This window comes from Bactrocera latifrons, unplaced genomic scaffold (assembly GCF_001853355.1).
Source record: "Bactrocera latifrons isolate USDA-ARS-PBARC rearing strain unplaced genomic scaffold, ASM185335v1 scaffold_102, whole genome shotgun sequence".
Taxonomy (NCBI): Eukaryota; Metazoa; Arthropoda; class Insecta; order Diptera; family Tephritidae; genus Bactrocera; species Bactrocera latifrons.
In genome coordinates this window covers 939,499-958,159 of record NW_017534431.1, presented here as the reverse complement: position 1 = coordinate 958,159, position 18,661 = coordinate 939,499, and the positions used below count along the sequence as shown (strand labels likewise).

At 36.2% G+C, this 18,661-nt stretch overlaps 1 protein-coding gene across 2 annotated transcripts in view; it reads right to left on the bottom strand.

Annotated features, from left to right (window-relative positions):
* Positions 1 to 359: 359 nt before the first annotated feature.
* The window catches only part of LOC108968072 (glutamate receptor 1), a 102,732-nt gene continuing 84,430 nt past the window's right edge, over positions 360 to 18,661 (bottom strand). The window contains exons 13-15 of one of the 2 annotated variants that reach the window (XM_018931842.1): positions 10,404 to 10,648; positions 6,705 to 7,080; positions 360 to 636 (exon numbers count right to left, since the gene is read on the bottom strand). In XM_018931842.1, the coding sequence (XP_018787387.1) occupies positions 538 to 636; positions 6,705 to 7,080; positions 10,404 to 10,648 (720 nt within the window). In that variant the 3' untranslated portion in view covers positions 360 to 537. The remainder of the gene's footprint in view (positions 637 to 6,704; positions 7,081 to 10,403; positions 10,649 to 18,661) is intronic. The other variant, XM_018931848.1, reaches the window with a different exon arrangement.

Genomic DNA, 18,661 nt, shown 5'->3' with positions numbered 1-18,661 from the left:
TGCAGTGTTCTGTACTTGACTGTATGTCTGCAATGAGTTTTTGTTGCATAACTAATACCAAACAAAAAATGTGTTTTATGTATGATTTCGTCTGTGTTTTTACTTATACAATAGCATATTTATTTTTATTTTCACTCTTAGTAATAACTACATATACGCTCCTAGTTCATTTTATTAAGTTATTATTTTTGATACTTTCACACCCTTAATTCCATTTTTTTTAATGTTGTTTCAGTATATGTTTTTTGTATTTTTTGCTTTTACACTTTGTTATGTGTTTTTGAGTTACTATTTATGCATTATGTATATATATATAAATATATATGTATATATTTATTTATTTATTTATTTGGCGTAGAGATGATTTACATCGGGATTTCGCATGAGCGTACTATTCTGGCTGCTCGGCATTGTTGTTGCGTTTTGATCATGATTGCTCAGTATCTTCTCCGTCTCCTGCCGGCTGTTGGCCATTATGCGGCGTATTGTTGGTGCGCAGGGCGTACGTCAAAGGCGCGATTCCTGCGCATGTTCATGTCAAACCTGACTGTGCGCATTCATGTGCATTGTTTCGGCCTCAGATGCGGCACTTAATTGTCCGGCTGGATAATACTGCAAAGAGGCACAATTGAGGTACTGTTTGAACGTTAATAATAGTTGTGACCACAATGTTATCAAAATTCAATACAAGTGTGTGCACTAGTGTAAGTATAAGTGTGTATGTGTTGGTGTATAGTATGATTTAGCGTGCGGGATTTTATCTTTTACTCAACTCTTGAATATGTATGGTCTTCTTGATGGCACTACTTTAATGCTTGAATATAAATGCATATACGTACATATATGTTAGGACTTCAGACAATTAAATAAAGAGGTCGAAGGAGATAAATCCTTTACATCACATCCATAACATAAATCGTGAAACAAACTGGACCCCTATTACACTAGTAAATACTTTTTAAAAATGAAAGTCATGTCCAGTGATGGGCAAATAGTTAACAGACGCTAAAACAGAGTACGTAATTAATAAAAAAAAATTGCAGTGTTTTAGTAGGAAATAAATATTTTGTCAGAGATAATTCATGAAGCAGATAATTTTTGATAAATGGTTTAAATGTTGTCCTCAAGGAAATTTATTAATGCATAAACAAATTGGCAGCACTGGCATTGCAGCCCTAGGTTAACACGTCTTCTGACAATATAGTAGCTGTTAGTTAACCAAATACCAAAATTTGCATTACACAAGACAACTGACTGATATTGGCAACTGATGAACTCACCGCTGGCTTTGTTGCTTTATATGTATATTACGGTTCCTTGTTTTAGTGTAATGAAATATCATATTCAGGCATGAATGTCTTTTGGGAAAAATATGTGTGATTTACTTTTAATTTACTTATGAATATCTACAATTCAATAATTTATCAGAAATCAAAGCATACCATAAAAAATCGTTGTCCTTTAAATTTTTTGAGAATACGTATTTTTCAAAATTATCTTCATTTCGTTTAAGTTTTCTTGTGCTGTGAAATATTTTTTAATCAAATATAGATCGGTTGATATGACTATCTCTAATAAATAATTATATAAATTGTACTGTGAGTTTTGTTCTCTCAAGGTCATTGTAAGTATATGTTATATATGAAATTTTTAACTTGATATTTGTAAACCGAATTTACCATTTTTCTTCTTTTTGTTTCTTTTATGTATGCTTTGATCCTCACAAACAGAAATATATTTACTCTAAAATCGAACTCTTAACTCCAACAAGTACATAGTTTATCATGTACCGCTCAGTGCCATTTCACATTAACTAATTCCTTTTAATGGTTAACTTAAACAAGAATTTCCAAATTAATAAAATTGAACACTAACAAATGCGTACAAATGCATACATATAACGGGCAGACACTGCTAATTCTACTAAGTAAAGCATTTTGTCGGCGTTCTAGATTTTGCATGAGCAATCAGGAAGCAATCAACACCAACCCAGCTACCAAAAGCTCTTACTTGCATCAAACATATTATGACAAGCCACTAAATACATACATCATTACAAAATACCTGCTGCTCTAACATGTAATTAGAACTCAAACATGCACCGAAAATTGCCAGCTAGCTGGCTTGTTGTAAATGAAAGTTGTATGCACAGTGCTGCATTACCACTACAAGCCCACACACACACATACACACAGACTCATGTTTAGAAAATGAGGCTAACGTGGTATGGCGTAGACGTCACTGGCGTTAACATAAGAGAAACTGATACATCAGACCAAACAAATATGTATGTGGAGGCATATGAGGGCACACACTACCACATATGCTAAATGTATACAATGTGCGCTGACTGTCAGTCAACTAAGTAAGTAGTAGCTATGTTATCTAACCTCCTCGCCTTACTAAGGCGCACACTAATGTGTGCTGTTGCTGTTGCATTGGTGTAAATTCATATTAATTTCAGAAACATAAAACAGTTTGCTTTATAAGGAACCTTGCCCAACAAACCCGCTCAGCAGGGAATATGGGCTGAATTTTAAGTCAAACTGTAACACAGCGGCAACTGCTGAACGGCGTTGCGGTTACCAACACACATATGTGGGCATGTGTGCATTGTAGTAGACCGTGTGGTCACCCGGCGACAGATATGCCCGTGTCAGTCATTAGTTGAACGTTTCGTCCGACACAGCTGACGACTACGCCGACGACGACGACGATCTGATCGCTGTTACGCGCCTGCAAGGCTCGTATTAATGAACGCGATGATTATTCAGCCATGCGGAGTACGAAAGCAAACAAGTGCACGGGTTACAAGTGCAAACACATATTCACAGCGCACACAGGCATGCAACGAGTTGACTACGTTGCACCGGTGCCTGCGAGCCAACTTGTGCTGCAGGCTCACACACACACACACATACACAGTTAGTAATATGTGCGCATTGTACATGGCTCAGGCTTAACTCATTCTTGCAGAGCATTCACGGCACCGTCAAAGACGTATTGCGTCAGTATGTGTACTCATACGGGCCTAAATAGCTGGTCCACGGCTGTTGGTTGCTGATTTGTTTCTATTTGTCTGTTGGTTGCTCAGCTGCCTGTCAGTCGTTTCGTATGGGCGTGCGGATGTACGGCGCTAGACGGTCAGGCACCCAAGCGGCAGCAGGCAAGCGAACAGTCGAGCAAATTTTGCCAACAGGCAAATGAACGTTCAGTGCATTCCATGCTCGTATCTCCCTTATGCCGACTGATTAAATGCCCACTGCTTTGTTCGTTCCTATGTGGCTGTATGCGTGTGTGTGTGCTATGCTTTTGTATATTTATGCATATTAAGCTCAGCAGTTGCATTTAGCTGGACGCACAAATAACGTTAACGCGTCCGCCGGTGGAAAATGTGCTTTGAATAGTACGCAGTTGTGTGTGTACTGTATGTGTGCGCAGATACTTTGTTAGCTCTCTGGTTATTATAGTCATAGTGCAGGGAAAGCCTGATATGTTGCATAGTTCCACTGGTTTTATCTGTCCATATTCGATTGCTGCTGTGGCAATTGTAACGGGCCGGATGCACTATTTGGATTGCTTTATATCCGCCTTAACGGTGGTTCTTATGAGTTTTGCGTTGAGCAATGATATGTGGGCGCATAACGGTTTCATGCAAATGTGTACACGCCTACTAATATTGGGATATCAAAGCATCTATATTCTACATATGTTCTAATATCGAGCTAGCCTATGTTCTTGATTAGGTGGGATTGAATTTTTTTTTTTCGCTTGTAATGTAGTTTCATATAAAATTACTATTCCCCGAAGTAACCATTCATGATTTGGTCTATTACATACAAAGCTATAAGTGCCCGAAGGTATTTCGGCTCTAGGCCACAAACTTATTGTTCAAAACTTTATTTTTGCATATAGAAAGCAAATTGACAAATTTGTTTTTGACGCTATTCCCAGGACATACGACTCGTAAATGAAAGAAATAAGCGTACACTCATACTTTCTGAGATTCACCACCTTTTACAATAAAAGAACTGCAGCAAGACGCGCACAAACTGAAGAGTTCCCACAGTAATTTAGAAAATAATTTCAGTTGAACGATTCTATGTACTATTCGAAATGAACGTTACAATACGTGCTTGAAGGCAGTGTTGCTTCCAAAGATATGGTAAAGACAGCATCATCCCGTAATTAGCTAAGAAAAGTGCAGGATTAGTTCGCATATCAGTCAGTCTGCTTGATCTACATAGCTGAGAAGTTGTTTGAGAAGTTAATTAGGCTAAGGCTAAGAGACATCGCTAACTCCAAAAGCCATTCTCCGAAACAGCATTCTGATCCAATATGTCGACATAAGGTGCCATAAAAAGCGTAGAAATTGCTCATGTTGGGTGTCATCCATTTAAAGGTACAGGGTTTGTTCCGAAAGTAATAGGTCTGATTTTCTTCCGCCGCGACTGTACTCCGGGGCGTGCGCGCACCGACTGGATTCGGTGGAGGACGTTTCTAGCTAACGTACGAGTGGCTGGTCATTGTCTCCGAGCACCGACGTGTTTTTGTGAGTGGTGCAAGCCGAAAAATCAGCGTTCGTTAGAGCAGACGTACGCGATTAAATTATGTGTGAAACTTAAATCTGCGTCAGAGGCGTTTGATATGATAAAGCTGGCTTATCCAGATGTTGCTTTAGCAAGAATTGGTGTGTTTCGGTGTCACCAGATGTCGCTGATGAAGTTTAAAACTCTGACCGTTCGTTTAAGCGGTAGCCTGCTTTAGAAGCTTCAAATATTTTTTTGCTTACATCTTTAAAAAATTTTTTTTTTTTTATCTGAGAATATTTCCCCAAAGTTATAGATGGGAATTCGAAATATTGTCGAAGCTAGGAGGGAAATAGTGACCGTGCGTGTAGCAGATATATGAGCGCTTGGGCAATAAGCGAAAATTTTGACGCGCGATTTCTCAGTTTTTCATTTTTGCGATTTTTCTTAATTGACGATCGGGATAGAAAAAAACTGAACATCATATGGAAGTTTGTTTTTTGTGACATTGTGACGGTGTACTTAAACATGCGCGAGGTCTGCGCGAAGATGATACCAAAAGTGCTTACTGACGACCAGAAATTCCAGCGAGTGGAAGTGAGCCAAGGTGAACATGTGTGACAGTGACCCCCAATTTTGAATGACAATTACAGGTGACGAGTCATGGATCTCTCAGTATGATACCGAGACAAAGAGGCAATCTCCCGAGTTACACACGCCGGCAGAATGGAAAATCCCTTGGCATAGCTGCATCGGTGCAGAAGATTTTTAAAGTTTTTAAAAAATTGTAATGATTGGTTCAATAAGTTTTTTAAATCGACTCAGTTCTCATACTTTTTAGACAAACCCTGTAGAGTACTTCTGATCATGCTGTACATTCGTGATGCATTCAACAGTGTAAAATGGAGCGAAGATAGTTTTCAAGAAGAAAATTGGGCACAATAGACCCAAGGTCGCGGTGCATTCCTCATTCATTAATCTTATGAAAATGGTAAGAAGTTATCTAAAAGCCCGTATGCTGGTGTATCAATGCACCGAAAATGAAATTAAGTTACAACTCCAAATGTTTGATGAGAGTCTATATACAAGGTATACTAAAAAACTAAAAAAACTATCGATACAAGGTAATACAATACAACTTTCGGCAGTCCTGAGTGTGTGCTCAGCTAAATCAAGTTCTAGTAGTACAAATATATCTACTATATGGGTATCAATTTACCTTTTGGTTACTGAGCGCTGAAAGATCAGGGAACCGTAAATTCATTGACAACATAGAAGTAATCCGAATTTATATATAGCGGGAGGTTAGAGTAAAACTCTAACATAATGGCAATATTGATGGACTAACGGGTATAGAGGGATATGGGCACATAAATTAATGGAAAACCTGCTCAATTGAATCAAAAGGGACTTCAGGACAACCCGAAGTGTTTTTACACGACTTAAAGGATGAATTTGGATCCTATTAGCAAAAGTGGCTTTAACGGTTACAGCAAAAAATGTCATTAAAATTATTATATTAATAAAGAGGGAACTGGGCATGGCTGCTGGTGCATAATAAGAAAAGTGGAACGCTGCTCAAAAGTAATGCTGTAAAAGTTGCAGTTATTGGCAGTCGATTTATTTGATATACCTGCATTATAGATTTCTACAATCATTTTTGTGGAATAAGAATTATCAAATTCGGCAAACAACTAATATTCAGAGACTCCTACAGCAGGTAGATAGCTATTTGGTTATAAATTCATGGAATATTTATACAGAAACTATTTATATAAGTATAGAAAGACTACTAACAGAAAGTTTTGTAAGATTAGATTCAGAAGTTATCGTTTCTTAATTGCGTTATTAAAAGAATTTCGCCATATAAAATCTACTTCATTTCAACCTTTTGTATGTTATTTGTTGTGAAATATTTTTTAAAGAACTTACAATATCTACTGATGCGAACGTTGTGCCTTCAATTTCTTTCGGCTTTTTTTATCGCAAATTGAACACCGCAAAATGATTCTGCACTGATTACTATTCGGTTCAACTCTCAGTCTTTTATCGAACAATACTTAATCCATTTTAAATTTTAAATTCATGCTTTCACATAATCTAGGTGTATATTTGTATGTAATGTGCATGTGTGTAAACGTTAATGGCGACCAATACAATACATTTTCAACTTACCCCAACACGACCATTATCATATTCTCTGCTCGCTTGAATAGTCAATTTCGCTTTAGAATGCATGGCATCTGTTAGGGAATTCCTTCGATGTGAACCACCGCCGGACGCTGAACTCAGCATGGAGCCATTCGCTTTTTGTGCGGACGCTTTACTGCGAAAGCAAAACTCAATGATAGCCACAAAGACAGCCACCAAGAGGCCACCAATCAATATATAAAATATACCAGCCACATTACTCAATGACAATTCACTGCGTGATGTGTCCTGATTGTCCTTGTTGAGGTTACATTCAGTTTTGTCATACCACCATTTATTGCGCAATTTGATCAATTCACCATTCTCCTTCAGCGATAGCACAGCCAAATTAATCGGATCTCTGTGTGGCGTCGGCCAAATTAGTGCATATGTTTGTTTGTGCATGAGAAGTATTGGAGCAAATAAATTGGTGTGGAATCCATTTGTATGCCGAAAGTTGCCCAATAGACATTTAAATAGTTCGGTTGGGTTTCGGATTTATGAGGTTAGTGGGTCATGTGGTTTGCAAAAGTTTGTCGTTGTATGAGGTTAGTGGGATGAAAAGTATTGGAGAATTGGTAGTTTAGTTGGTTGTTTTTATATGTGTGTGCATGTTTAGTTATTTTTAATTAATGCCCGTTAAGTTGGTGATTTTGTTGTTGTGCCAAACAGCGTGTGGTATTTAATGTTGATGGTTGCATATCCATATCATTCCATTTGGCAGCATGAAAAGAACAAAGTAGAAAATAACATAATGAATAACTAGAATAACCAAGCAGATAACAATTAATTGTTTTGAAAACGAATATCAGTCGTAGAAAAAATGTATTCCACGGAGGAATAAGAGCTTTCATTGAAAGTACAAAGTACGGCGAATACCAGTAGGTCTTAAGGGTTCAGTAGAGTAATCTGACCTGTTTTTTTTTAATTTTTTCTTTCATAGAAATTTTTATTCTACAATAAAACTGTTTTCAGTGCATAAAGAAATTTCTTGGGAATTTTTTGATGATATCTATCGGCGAAATGGCTGCGTGAATGAGATGCGTTTTTTTACTGGCGGAGACGGTTCCTCATGTTTGGATCATCTGAAACACAAAACCCCAATTTATTCTTAAAAAGTATGTGAATGGTTATCGTCCTTACTTTAATCATGAAAAAATGTTCATAAATGAAAAAGTAACTAACGTTCTTTTTTTTAATTTTTCCCCACTTTTTTACATAAATTTTGTCATAATATTGTCAAAAAATTATAAAAAATTATAAAAAATTATGAATCTAGTATGGACGATGGCGTTTTGTGAACATTAAAACAAAATTTAGCAAATCGGTTGAGTTGGTCGACCGGAATCATGTCGCCAGTTTAAAAAAGTTTGTTTTGAGAAAAACGAGATTAAAGTTTGAGGTGTTCACTCCGAGCGCTCCGAACGTCGAGCGGTATTATTTCTTAATTATTTCTAAGGGTATAAGGGAACAGATGCGGAAAAAAAGTTGAAGAAAAAATATTACCATATAGTATATGCCGAAGCATTTTGCATTATGTAGTTTTAATCAAGCCTAACATATGTATATAACATACATATGTATATATACATATATGCACATATTTTTATCTACACATATACGGAATTTTGGAATATATACATGAATATAGACGTATGTAAAAGGCGAAATTTTTAATAAAGAAATTCCACTGGCATACATTATACAACATTTGCTTGCCTGCACAGCTGACTGCTTTGGTTCCTGTTGCTGTTGGCACCAGTCAGCCTTTGAAGTTGCTACCAGCCATTCAGCGAGGCGTGCATTGGGCTGTGGCAAGACAAGACGCGCTCGTTAGCTATGCACTGGCGTGAGCATGTCGGTATAATTTCGTACACGTAGTAGGCATACGAGTATAAGTGGTATGAAAAATGATGTAAAGTTATTTCGCAAAATTTCGGAAGTAAGGCAAAAAATTAAACTCACATTTGCCCAAAAAGAGAAAAAAGACTTATTTCAGTAGTTCTCAGATCTGAATGGAATTTAAGTATATATGTATATGTATGTATTTAAAAATTTCATGAAAATCCTTTAACCTATCCTTTACTCAGAGGTTTCGTTTTTCAGCAAAATAGCTAACACTTATTCGCTCGCTTACAAAATTTAAAATTCCTTGTTGGGTGATTCAATAAAGGGAATTAAATTTCTGACAACCCAGAGAGAGAGGAACACAAAGTTTTGGCAGCATAGAGTTCTCCATTATATTTTAATAAACCTAGGTTAAAATTTCATCAATATCGATATCGCACATCGTTCGAAAAATGACAGTTGCCAAATTAGCTTCAGTTTCATGAGAAAAGTAGCCGATTTTTTATAAAGAGTTCGAATGAGTTGAGAGCAGGGTAGGTTTATGGGATTAAAGTTCTTTACTCTGGCTTTCACAGATTCCTACTACAACAAAAAAAAAAAAATCTTTATTACATACATTGAACCAATAAAGTGTACATACACCTACTTCTACTAAAATACGACGCGTTTATTTGTTTCAAAATGAATAAATTTTGCGTTTTTTTTCTATCCATACTAAAATATGTATATTTAGCATTATATATAGCATATCACAATTTTTTGTTTGTTTTGCACAAATAAAAAAAATTAATGCTAAAGCGTTCCTAGACGCCGATGTATGCTTCCCACTCAATTTGTAGTATTATTTCCGGATATTTTGATCCACTAAGTCCATGATTCAGCGTTTTGGCCTTATTTTGAAGAAATTTGATGTTTTCGAAAACGGGTTTCCAAAAAGTTCCACATATTTTGAATAGAATTAATGTCTGGTGATTGCGGGACCCATGTATTTATTTTTAATCCCATAATAGCCCTGAACGTACAAGATACAATGTGCATTTTGTGTCGGCATTATGCCGGAAATTGATTTTGCTGATATTAACAGCCGATTTAAGCACACTTAAATTTTAAATTTTTTTCTTAAAATGTTCGGATACATATGCTTATCCATGTTACTAATAATGTCCAAATATCCAACTCTAGATGTAACCATACACCCGAAAACCGTAACACTGCTCTACCATTGGCAATACATTTTTTCCTTGCGACTCTTCTTTATGAAGAGTCTTTCTTCACTCTTTTCGTGATCTATTTAATGTTAAATATACATATCTTGAAATGGATAGAAGAAAACAACAAAATTTATTCATTTTGAAACAAATAAACGTGTCGTAATTTAATAGAACTAGTTGTATGTAAACTTTATTGGTCCACTGTAAGTCAATTCGGCAAATGTTTGGTAGATTTGAGTATAAGTGCGAACTGAGAACTTTAGATGCTTGGTAGCATAGAATTTCTGAGCAGTCTTCGTTAAACAAGAACCAAAACGTATAGATAATTTCGCCGAAGATATTTTCTTCAAGTGCCTGTTTACTAAATAATTAATATTCGGAAGAAATAATCTTCACTCTAGAAATACAAAAGCATTTCTATTAGACTTCAAGCCCAATCCATATGCCTTATATACTAAGTTCAAATTAAAAATCTCCTCCCACAAAAATTAATGTATGCTCGGGTTGCTCGATGGCTCCGCATTTCGCCAATGCTTTCTCAATTTACCCATTAGATATATAATCAAAATTTACGTACCCTTATATATATATATATATATATATATATGCAATCTCGTATACTTACCTCAAAGGTGATCCAATCGGTGTTGCTATGCCAAAGCCTTTCGTATCTAGATTACGTCCGACTTTCATTGTATCGCAGGGTTCTCTGGCATTCACATACTCATTCTTAGGCGATTCCATCAGCAGGGCATATTTGCCTTTTGATGTGCGCACCCGACGTATACCTTCATCGTATGTGCTTACAAAGACATGCTTTTTCGAATTCATATACTCCCACATCTTGTTATGTAAGCCGATTTGGGAACGCTGAAATACAGAAACAAAACGGCACAACAAATGATTTACATACATAATAAATTTGTATGCCCATATGTACATATATCTATAGTAATTCATTATAAATACATTATTTGCAAGAACATTCTCGTGTATGTGTGCACACCAATTTAAATATTTAAAGAAGAACAAACACCGCCACATGTGCGAATGCGCTCCTATTAATCTTACAAAACGAAGTGCCAGCACTCCCACGCCGTGAATACGCACGGGTGTATGTGTGTGCTCTTTCCACATACAATGCATTACAGGTATGCCTGCATATACACATATATACATAGTTGAGCACATGTTTACACGTAGCAGCGGGTTGCTGAAAATTGCTTTCGCGACGCCATTGCTTTTGCCAGAAAGAGCTGCCGGGATAAAGAATTTCAGAGTGAATCTTAAAAACTTCCGGTTGGCCAAATAGCGTGCACCCGTTGGGAGGTTGAAAATATTAATAAAAAGCTAAAAGAATTTGTAGAATTTTATTAAATCGCACAATAATTGTGTGCATCAGCCGCTGAAATTTCCCGTTACTTTTATGGGTACCTACCCACGTGCATACATTAGTGGTGACGTTCGAGTGTGGCAGCAAATTCAATTAAATTAATAAATTTCTCTCTGCCATCAAATATACGAAAACTTTCCAAATAGTTTCCATTGCCTAGGTCCTAAGTCATTTGTGTCTTTATTTCATCTGCGTAATTAGTATTTCCAAACTTTTTTTTTTTATAATTTGTAGTAATGAAATTCCAGAGAATAGTCACGCTCATTCTCTATACAGAGGTCACGTTTAAAACCACTAAAAGTGCTAAAACTGTGTAGCGAAAAAGTCAAAATCTTGAGATATAGACATTGATATAACGGGTGATCCAAGTAGAGGTTTTTTTCTATAACCTTATTTTGACATATTACGTCTGAGTCGTGTCAAGCTGTTGTTTTATTTTTGTTCAGTATGGGCATTTCATCCTTCAAAGTTTAACGAACGTTTACAAATCGTTCAACTTTATTAAGAAAATTCACTCGCCAAATTTTTGTTTAATACAATTGACCTTCTAAGCATACTATTCACTACACCATCACCCATCCTGAGACTAAGCATTCATAATAGGTCACGTCCAGCATGCAGTGAAGAAAATATAGCAGCCTAGCCTTTTCGTAGATTTTAAAGTTGCTTTAACATCGTGTCTGAATTTGGTATACGGTTGCGTAAACTGACGTCGATCAACATGAAAAGCTAAATCAGTATGGGGAAGGACCTCTCCGATCCGTTCGATACCAAACGAGGTTTCAGACAAGCGACGCCCTATTATGCAACTTCTTCAATCTACTTCTGAAGAAAACAATTCGAGCTGCAGAACTTAATGGAGCAGGTATAATCTTCTATAAGAGTGTACAGCTGCTGGTGTATGCTGATAATATTGATACCATTGGCTTCAAAATCTGTGCCGTTTGTTCTGTTTTCTCCAGACTGGATAAGGAAGTAAAGTAAATGTGTCTGGTGGTGAACGAGGGCAAGACGAAATATCTCCTGTCATCAAAAAAATAGTCATCGCACTCTTGACGTCCTATGTCATTGTTGACAGTCATAACTCCGAAATCGCAGATAATTCGTCTATATTGGTACCAGTATTAACACCAACAACAATGCTAGCAGAATAACTTTTGCTAACAGGTGCTACTTCGGACTAAGTAGGTAATTGAGGAGTGAAGTCCTCTCTCGACGAACAAAAACAAAACTCTATATGTCACTCATTATTATGGTGCAGAGGCTTGGACGACGACAATATCTGATGAGTCAACTTTGCGAGTTTTCGAGAGAAAAACTCTCCTTTATGGTCCTTTGAGCATTGGCAACGCGAATATCACATTCGATGGAACGACAAGCTGAACAAAATATACGACGACATTGACAAAGTGCAGCGAATTAAGAGATAAAGACTGCGCTGGCTAGGTCATGTTGTCCGTATGGATGAAAATACTCCAGCTCTGAAAGTGTTCAACGCAGTTCACGCCGGGTGAAGCAGAGGAAGAGAAAGGTAGTCGAACCAAATTTCGTTCAGCGATAAGGTACATTTCTTGTTCAATTGGTATGAAAACAAGCAAATTTGCCATGTCTAGGACGAAGTTCAACCTGAAGACTCTCAAGAGCTACCATTTCGTCAGGGAAAATAATTATTTGGTGTGATTTAATCATCGGTCTAATCATCGTTCCATATTCAAAAATACTGCCTTTGAAAACATAACCAATGGATACTGTTATCGCGCCATAATAACCGACTATTTGTTAACTTAAATTGAGACACGTGATCTCGGCGCCATTTGGGTTCAACCTGACGGCGCCACTTCTCACACAACGCGTCAATGTTTTTACTACGTTTTGTGGAGTTACGCTAAGTTAATGATCGGTGCGTGTTTGGAACAAACATTCAGCGAGTTACTAATGAAATAAAAAGTACTTACTAATCTGAAGAAGTGTAGCGAAGTAGAAATAAGGAGTCGCTAAAATTCTGCTCAAAATTTTGGTGAAGCACTAAACGCCTTTAAATTAGAAACGAAGCATAAATAGCAGTTTTTGTGCTTTCTGGTTTTTCACTAAAATAAAAGTTTATACCATAGACGATGAAATAGTGTGCTCTGATCTTTTCTGAGAGATGAAATTCGATAGTTTAATCTGATATATAAAACACCTTGCTGGATTAAGGTGCTTAAAGCAAATAAATTTATACTTAACGACTTATTTCAATTGCACTTCAGCAACTCCGAGGCGATTTCTTCACACATTATTACCACCACATGTTGCGATTGAAATGGTGAATTGAATTTGACATTTTCGCTGGAGTGATTTAGTCAGCATGGTGCTCATACTACGTGTGTATGTATATGTCATCTACGAATGCACATTGTATTGATGATTTTGCGCTCGCTTATTGCCAGGGAAAAAATATAATTCTATGTAACGTCATTGCGCTGACGAGTTGCAGCAAAAAGCTGTTGACTACTGAATGACGTGCTGTGCAATTATTTTTGACAGTCTACTGCTGCAACAGTAACCAAGAGCATCACTGCGATTGCACCAATTTTTTATCTTCGTTGACAACTACGTGCACTACCATAAATAATAATCAGCTTTTGGATGGGTTCATATATGGTATGTCTGCTTAAAGCTTAGTTCTGGCGTAATATTTAAGAGGATAATCGAAGAGTGCGTTTCTGCTCAAAAATTTTAATTTTTCGGATAGGAATAAAACATTGCCCTTTTTTACATAGAAGGAAACAGTGAATATCCTTTAGATATATACATACATATTGCAGATATAATCGATCAGGGACACGAGTTGAGTCGATTTACACATTTCCATCTGTTTGCTTGTCCATTCGCCTGTCTGTATATGACTGAACAGGTCCCACAGTTTGCAAAATATCGATCTGAAATTTTGCCCACGTCGTTTGCTTCCCAAGAAACCACTTATTTCTCAGAATCGCCGATATCGAACTGCCATAAGATATGATTATCTTCACGAAATGTGACATACAGAATTTATTATCAAAGACAGCCCTATAATCTCCGAACAAATTTTCAATTCGGACCCCTATGGTACAGGGTGGGCCAAAAGAAACCAAGGGGTGTAAAAGTTTAATAACTTTTTCGTTTATTATTTTTGTTTTTGCTTTCAGATTATATAGACAACACTTGGAGAATTTATAATGGAGAGGTACACAACTGAACAGAGAACCAGAACAATAGAATTTTATTATTTAAACCAGTGATCAATTATTTTAACGCAAAGAGCGTATCGTGATTATGAGTGATGAAGCTCATTTTCATTTGAATGGCTTTGTTAATAAGCAGAACTGTACTCAAAATCCATGAGCCATTCATCAACGCCAATTGGTGTACGGTATGGTGTGCGATCACATCTGAAAATGTCAATGGGTCTTACTTCTTCGAGAATGAAGATGAAAGTGCTGTAACCATAAATGGAGAGCGGTATCGGTTTATGATAGAAAATTTTTTACGTCCTGCTCTTGAAAACAGACCTGGTATGTGGTTTCAGCAGGTCGGAGCTACTGCCCATACTGCCCGAGACACAATGGCACTTTTAAGTTACACCCCTTGGTTTCTTTTGGCCCACCCTGTATATAACTGCTATAAAATAATAGCAATTGAATAATCATCACAAAAATCACGTTATTGTATGAAATTTTTCTTATTTGGCAAATATCTTTACGATATTTGGAATATATTATATTATTAAAACTTCAGTTCGACAAAGGCTGCAAGAGACTTTCATATTAATACCATACAGGACCATAATGCTTTTATGAAGGATTTATGGAAAAAAGTTTCGCTATTCATAAAGAGTTTTAACAGCTATACATACATAGATTCCAAGAATATCAATACAACTTCACTTTGCTTTGTGATATCGTTCTGATACATACTCGAATCTATCATGCAGAGTACCACCCACCATTCACTCATTTGTACATACATTCCTACACTTTGATGCGCTCAATATCTGTAACTAAATTTGCACATCAAGTGTGTGTGCTTTACATTCAAATATGACCGACATGGGCACACTTCACCAATGTATGGATCCTACTCGCACGGTCCTTTCGTATTCACTCACCACTGCCTGTCTGTCTCTCGGAGCTTGTCTGGCATTGTCATTTGTACTGACAGCGTGGCCCAGCTCACTTTCGACGAGTTTTATTTTCCATATTTTTTCCTTGGACCGATATTGATTTCAGGCAATTACACCCCATGACAGCGTAAATCAATCAAAGAAAAATTTTATTACAGGAATTTCCAAAGTGAATTGGTGCAAGATTGACTGGGCTGAAAATGTTTGACAACTTGAGCAGATATTTGAATTTTTATTCATTAAAAACGCAGTTACCATGAAAATACAAGCCACCCCTCTGCCATGTACAGGGCGTAATGTTGTCATGTGCAAGCAGATTCGAGTGAAAAACATGACCCACGTGGGGAAATCACATCACAAATATCAAATCCAAGTATAGCAAAAACCGGACGGATGTACACACATATCGATCAAATTAAATTTTACAAGCTCGGCATGTGTACATATGAATGTATATATGTATATTTGTGAACAAACTTTTATGCATATACAATATTTCGTATATCAGACAGCATCCATAAGCCTTAATACCTTTCCAATCCGCAGTGCTTGGAAAATCATGAGATACATATATGTATGTACATATATAATATTTATTTATGCACGTAGTTACAGTTTTAAAAGTTTAAATTTCGGAGAATTATTGAGTGAATACAAAAGTTATTCGAGTTTTCCTCGGCTTCAATCAACAAGCAATTACATTAAACATTGAAAGTTTATTTTTAAGCCGAAGGGCTTGGCAGCCATACATTAAACATTGAAAGTTTAATTTTCAATAATAATTGTATAAATACATGCAAATGCTTGGTTGTGAGACTGAGGACTCTTCATTTGCAGTGAATTTATCTTACTTAACAGTTGGCAGCTGAGTGCTTTTTGAACATTAAAACGACAAAAAAGATGGCTTAATAGATGGACATTTCATAACATGATATAATTCGAAATACTTTAACCTATGACATTACTGTATTTATAAAAAGCTAGACTCTCCATTAATTTTGTTCAAATAAAAACAATCTTCAGCGTCTACCGATAGGTATGACGGCCATGTTTGTTTACGGATATACATAAACTACGTGCGCAAAAAAAAAAAAAAAAAAAAAAAAAAATTGGTCGAACGTATAACGTTATAAAACTTATGTTTATTATTCAATTTCAGAAAAATGTATACAAGATATAGTTTATATATGGATTTATACGAATTCAAGATATAATATTCAGGATATTTTTTATAAGCGAATAATCGTAGTTTAGACTTAACATCCTTTATAAGCGCTTGCACAGAATCCTTAGTGGAGTCTTTATTGACGTTTCGTCACTTATTCCTAAATTGCCTCTCATTTTCTACTGTATGTGGCGTTTTTAACGGTTTTACTTCAATAATGGCCCAACAAGTCTCAATCGGCTGTGGGAAATTCAGAGGGTTCACCTCTTTGGGAACAACAAGCACTCTATTGTCTTGGTGACACTTTAAAGCGGTTTTTCCGTAATGACATGTCGCAAGATCAAGCCAAAGGGGTACTGGATCCTTACGAAGCTTAGTTAAAGGCAAAAGACGTTTCTGTAAGCGCTCGTTGGCATACATTTCTTGATTTATTGTTCCATAGACTATAAAAGGTTCACTTTTAAAGCCACACTGTCAAATGGCCTGCCATTATAGACATTTTTATTTTAAATTTCTTAAGCTTTTTCTTTTTAAATTTATCAGAAACATTTCCCCTTTTGTTTACTGCGCAAAATTGTCGCCCTCGAATTTGTTTTAAGACCACTTTTATATAGGATTAATCGTCCATTGCAACGCGGTTAAAATTGGGCATGAACTTTTCATATAATTGTCGAGCATGCCCTTTTGATAAAACATGTTGGTTATCATTGCGGTTTGCTGCTGCATTCACTTTGAGGGAACATAATATTTTTCCTTTGCGTACTTTCTGTACATTGGAAAGTGACATTTGCACTTTTTTGGCGAGATCTCGTTCTGAAAGTCCAGGATTTCGTCTTAAACAGATTAACACTTCTGTGCTATAAGCGGAGATTCAAATCCTTGTTTTATACCACTACCGGTCTTTCTATTCAATGATAGGGAGTCACTGTATCTCTTATGTATGAAAGATACCGAAGATTTTACAATTTTAAATTTTTTGGCGATGTCGCCATGAGGCATGCCTAGGTTTTCCAGCTTTTTGCGCAAAACCGATTCGCGAACGTGTATATTCATTGCTGTCAAGTTTTACACTAATCATACAATTGGAAAAAATACAGTGCAATTATGAAGATAAGATAAAGAAACTTCTTAGCTGTGCAGATTTCTATGTGACCAGTCATATATTGTCAGTATGTTCAGTAAGACTTGCCATTTTATCATGAAATGTTTCACTTTGGTACAACAAAATCCAATCCCAACAATATTACGGTACCTCACGTCCTCTGAAATATTCAAAATTCGCATTTATCGAAAAATCATCTTCTCATATGGGTTCAGAAAACGCAATGGCATCTCCAAAAATTGACTGATTGGTTCGAATTGTGGTGTTGCTTATTCCTTCGAAATGCGGCTGGAAACATTGTGAAAAGTTTGATTTGCTTAAATCGTAAATGGCGTAACATTACTTGAATTAAAAAACATAGCCCATTTTAACCAAATTTGAGGGTTTTTATGTCACTTTGACATAATGTCGTTATTGTTTTTAGACACTATAGTTATTATAAATCGCCAAAGCCACTTCGACAGTTATGACCGGAAAGATTTATCTTATTAAATTTTCAAATAATATATGTGGTTTTGTTGTTTACTTGCCAAATACAAATTCTTATAAAGAAAAGTAAGACTGGCTAGTTCGTGTGTGAACGAACATTTCATACTGTTGCAACTTGCAAGGATCAAACACAGAGAAGTACCCAAGTACCTTCAGATACATACGACCTCTTGGTTATATAGGGTCTACGGCGAGTTTTCACCCGATTTTATTCATTCTAAGCCTAAAGCTGCATCATCATAAGGAAAACATACTCTCTCCATATTAATAATATAACTCACATATTGGCTGGTGTATGCGGTGTAAAGTCACAGGGTAGCTCAAAAGTCTCTATATTAGGTATACTGAAACCACTTGTAACACACAGACATACTACTATCAGAAAAGTATTATCTTTGAATTTCAATTATGTATCTCACACAATGACCGATATTTTCGGCATCTATAAGCACTGGGCACACAAATTTAAGGTTGAACACCTAAAATACACTATTCGTGCAAAGTTTTATTTTGATATACTAACTTATTCTTGATTTGTATACTAAAAGTAAAAGAATCAAATGGAATTTAGAACTGAGTTATATAGTAAG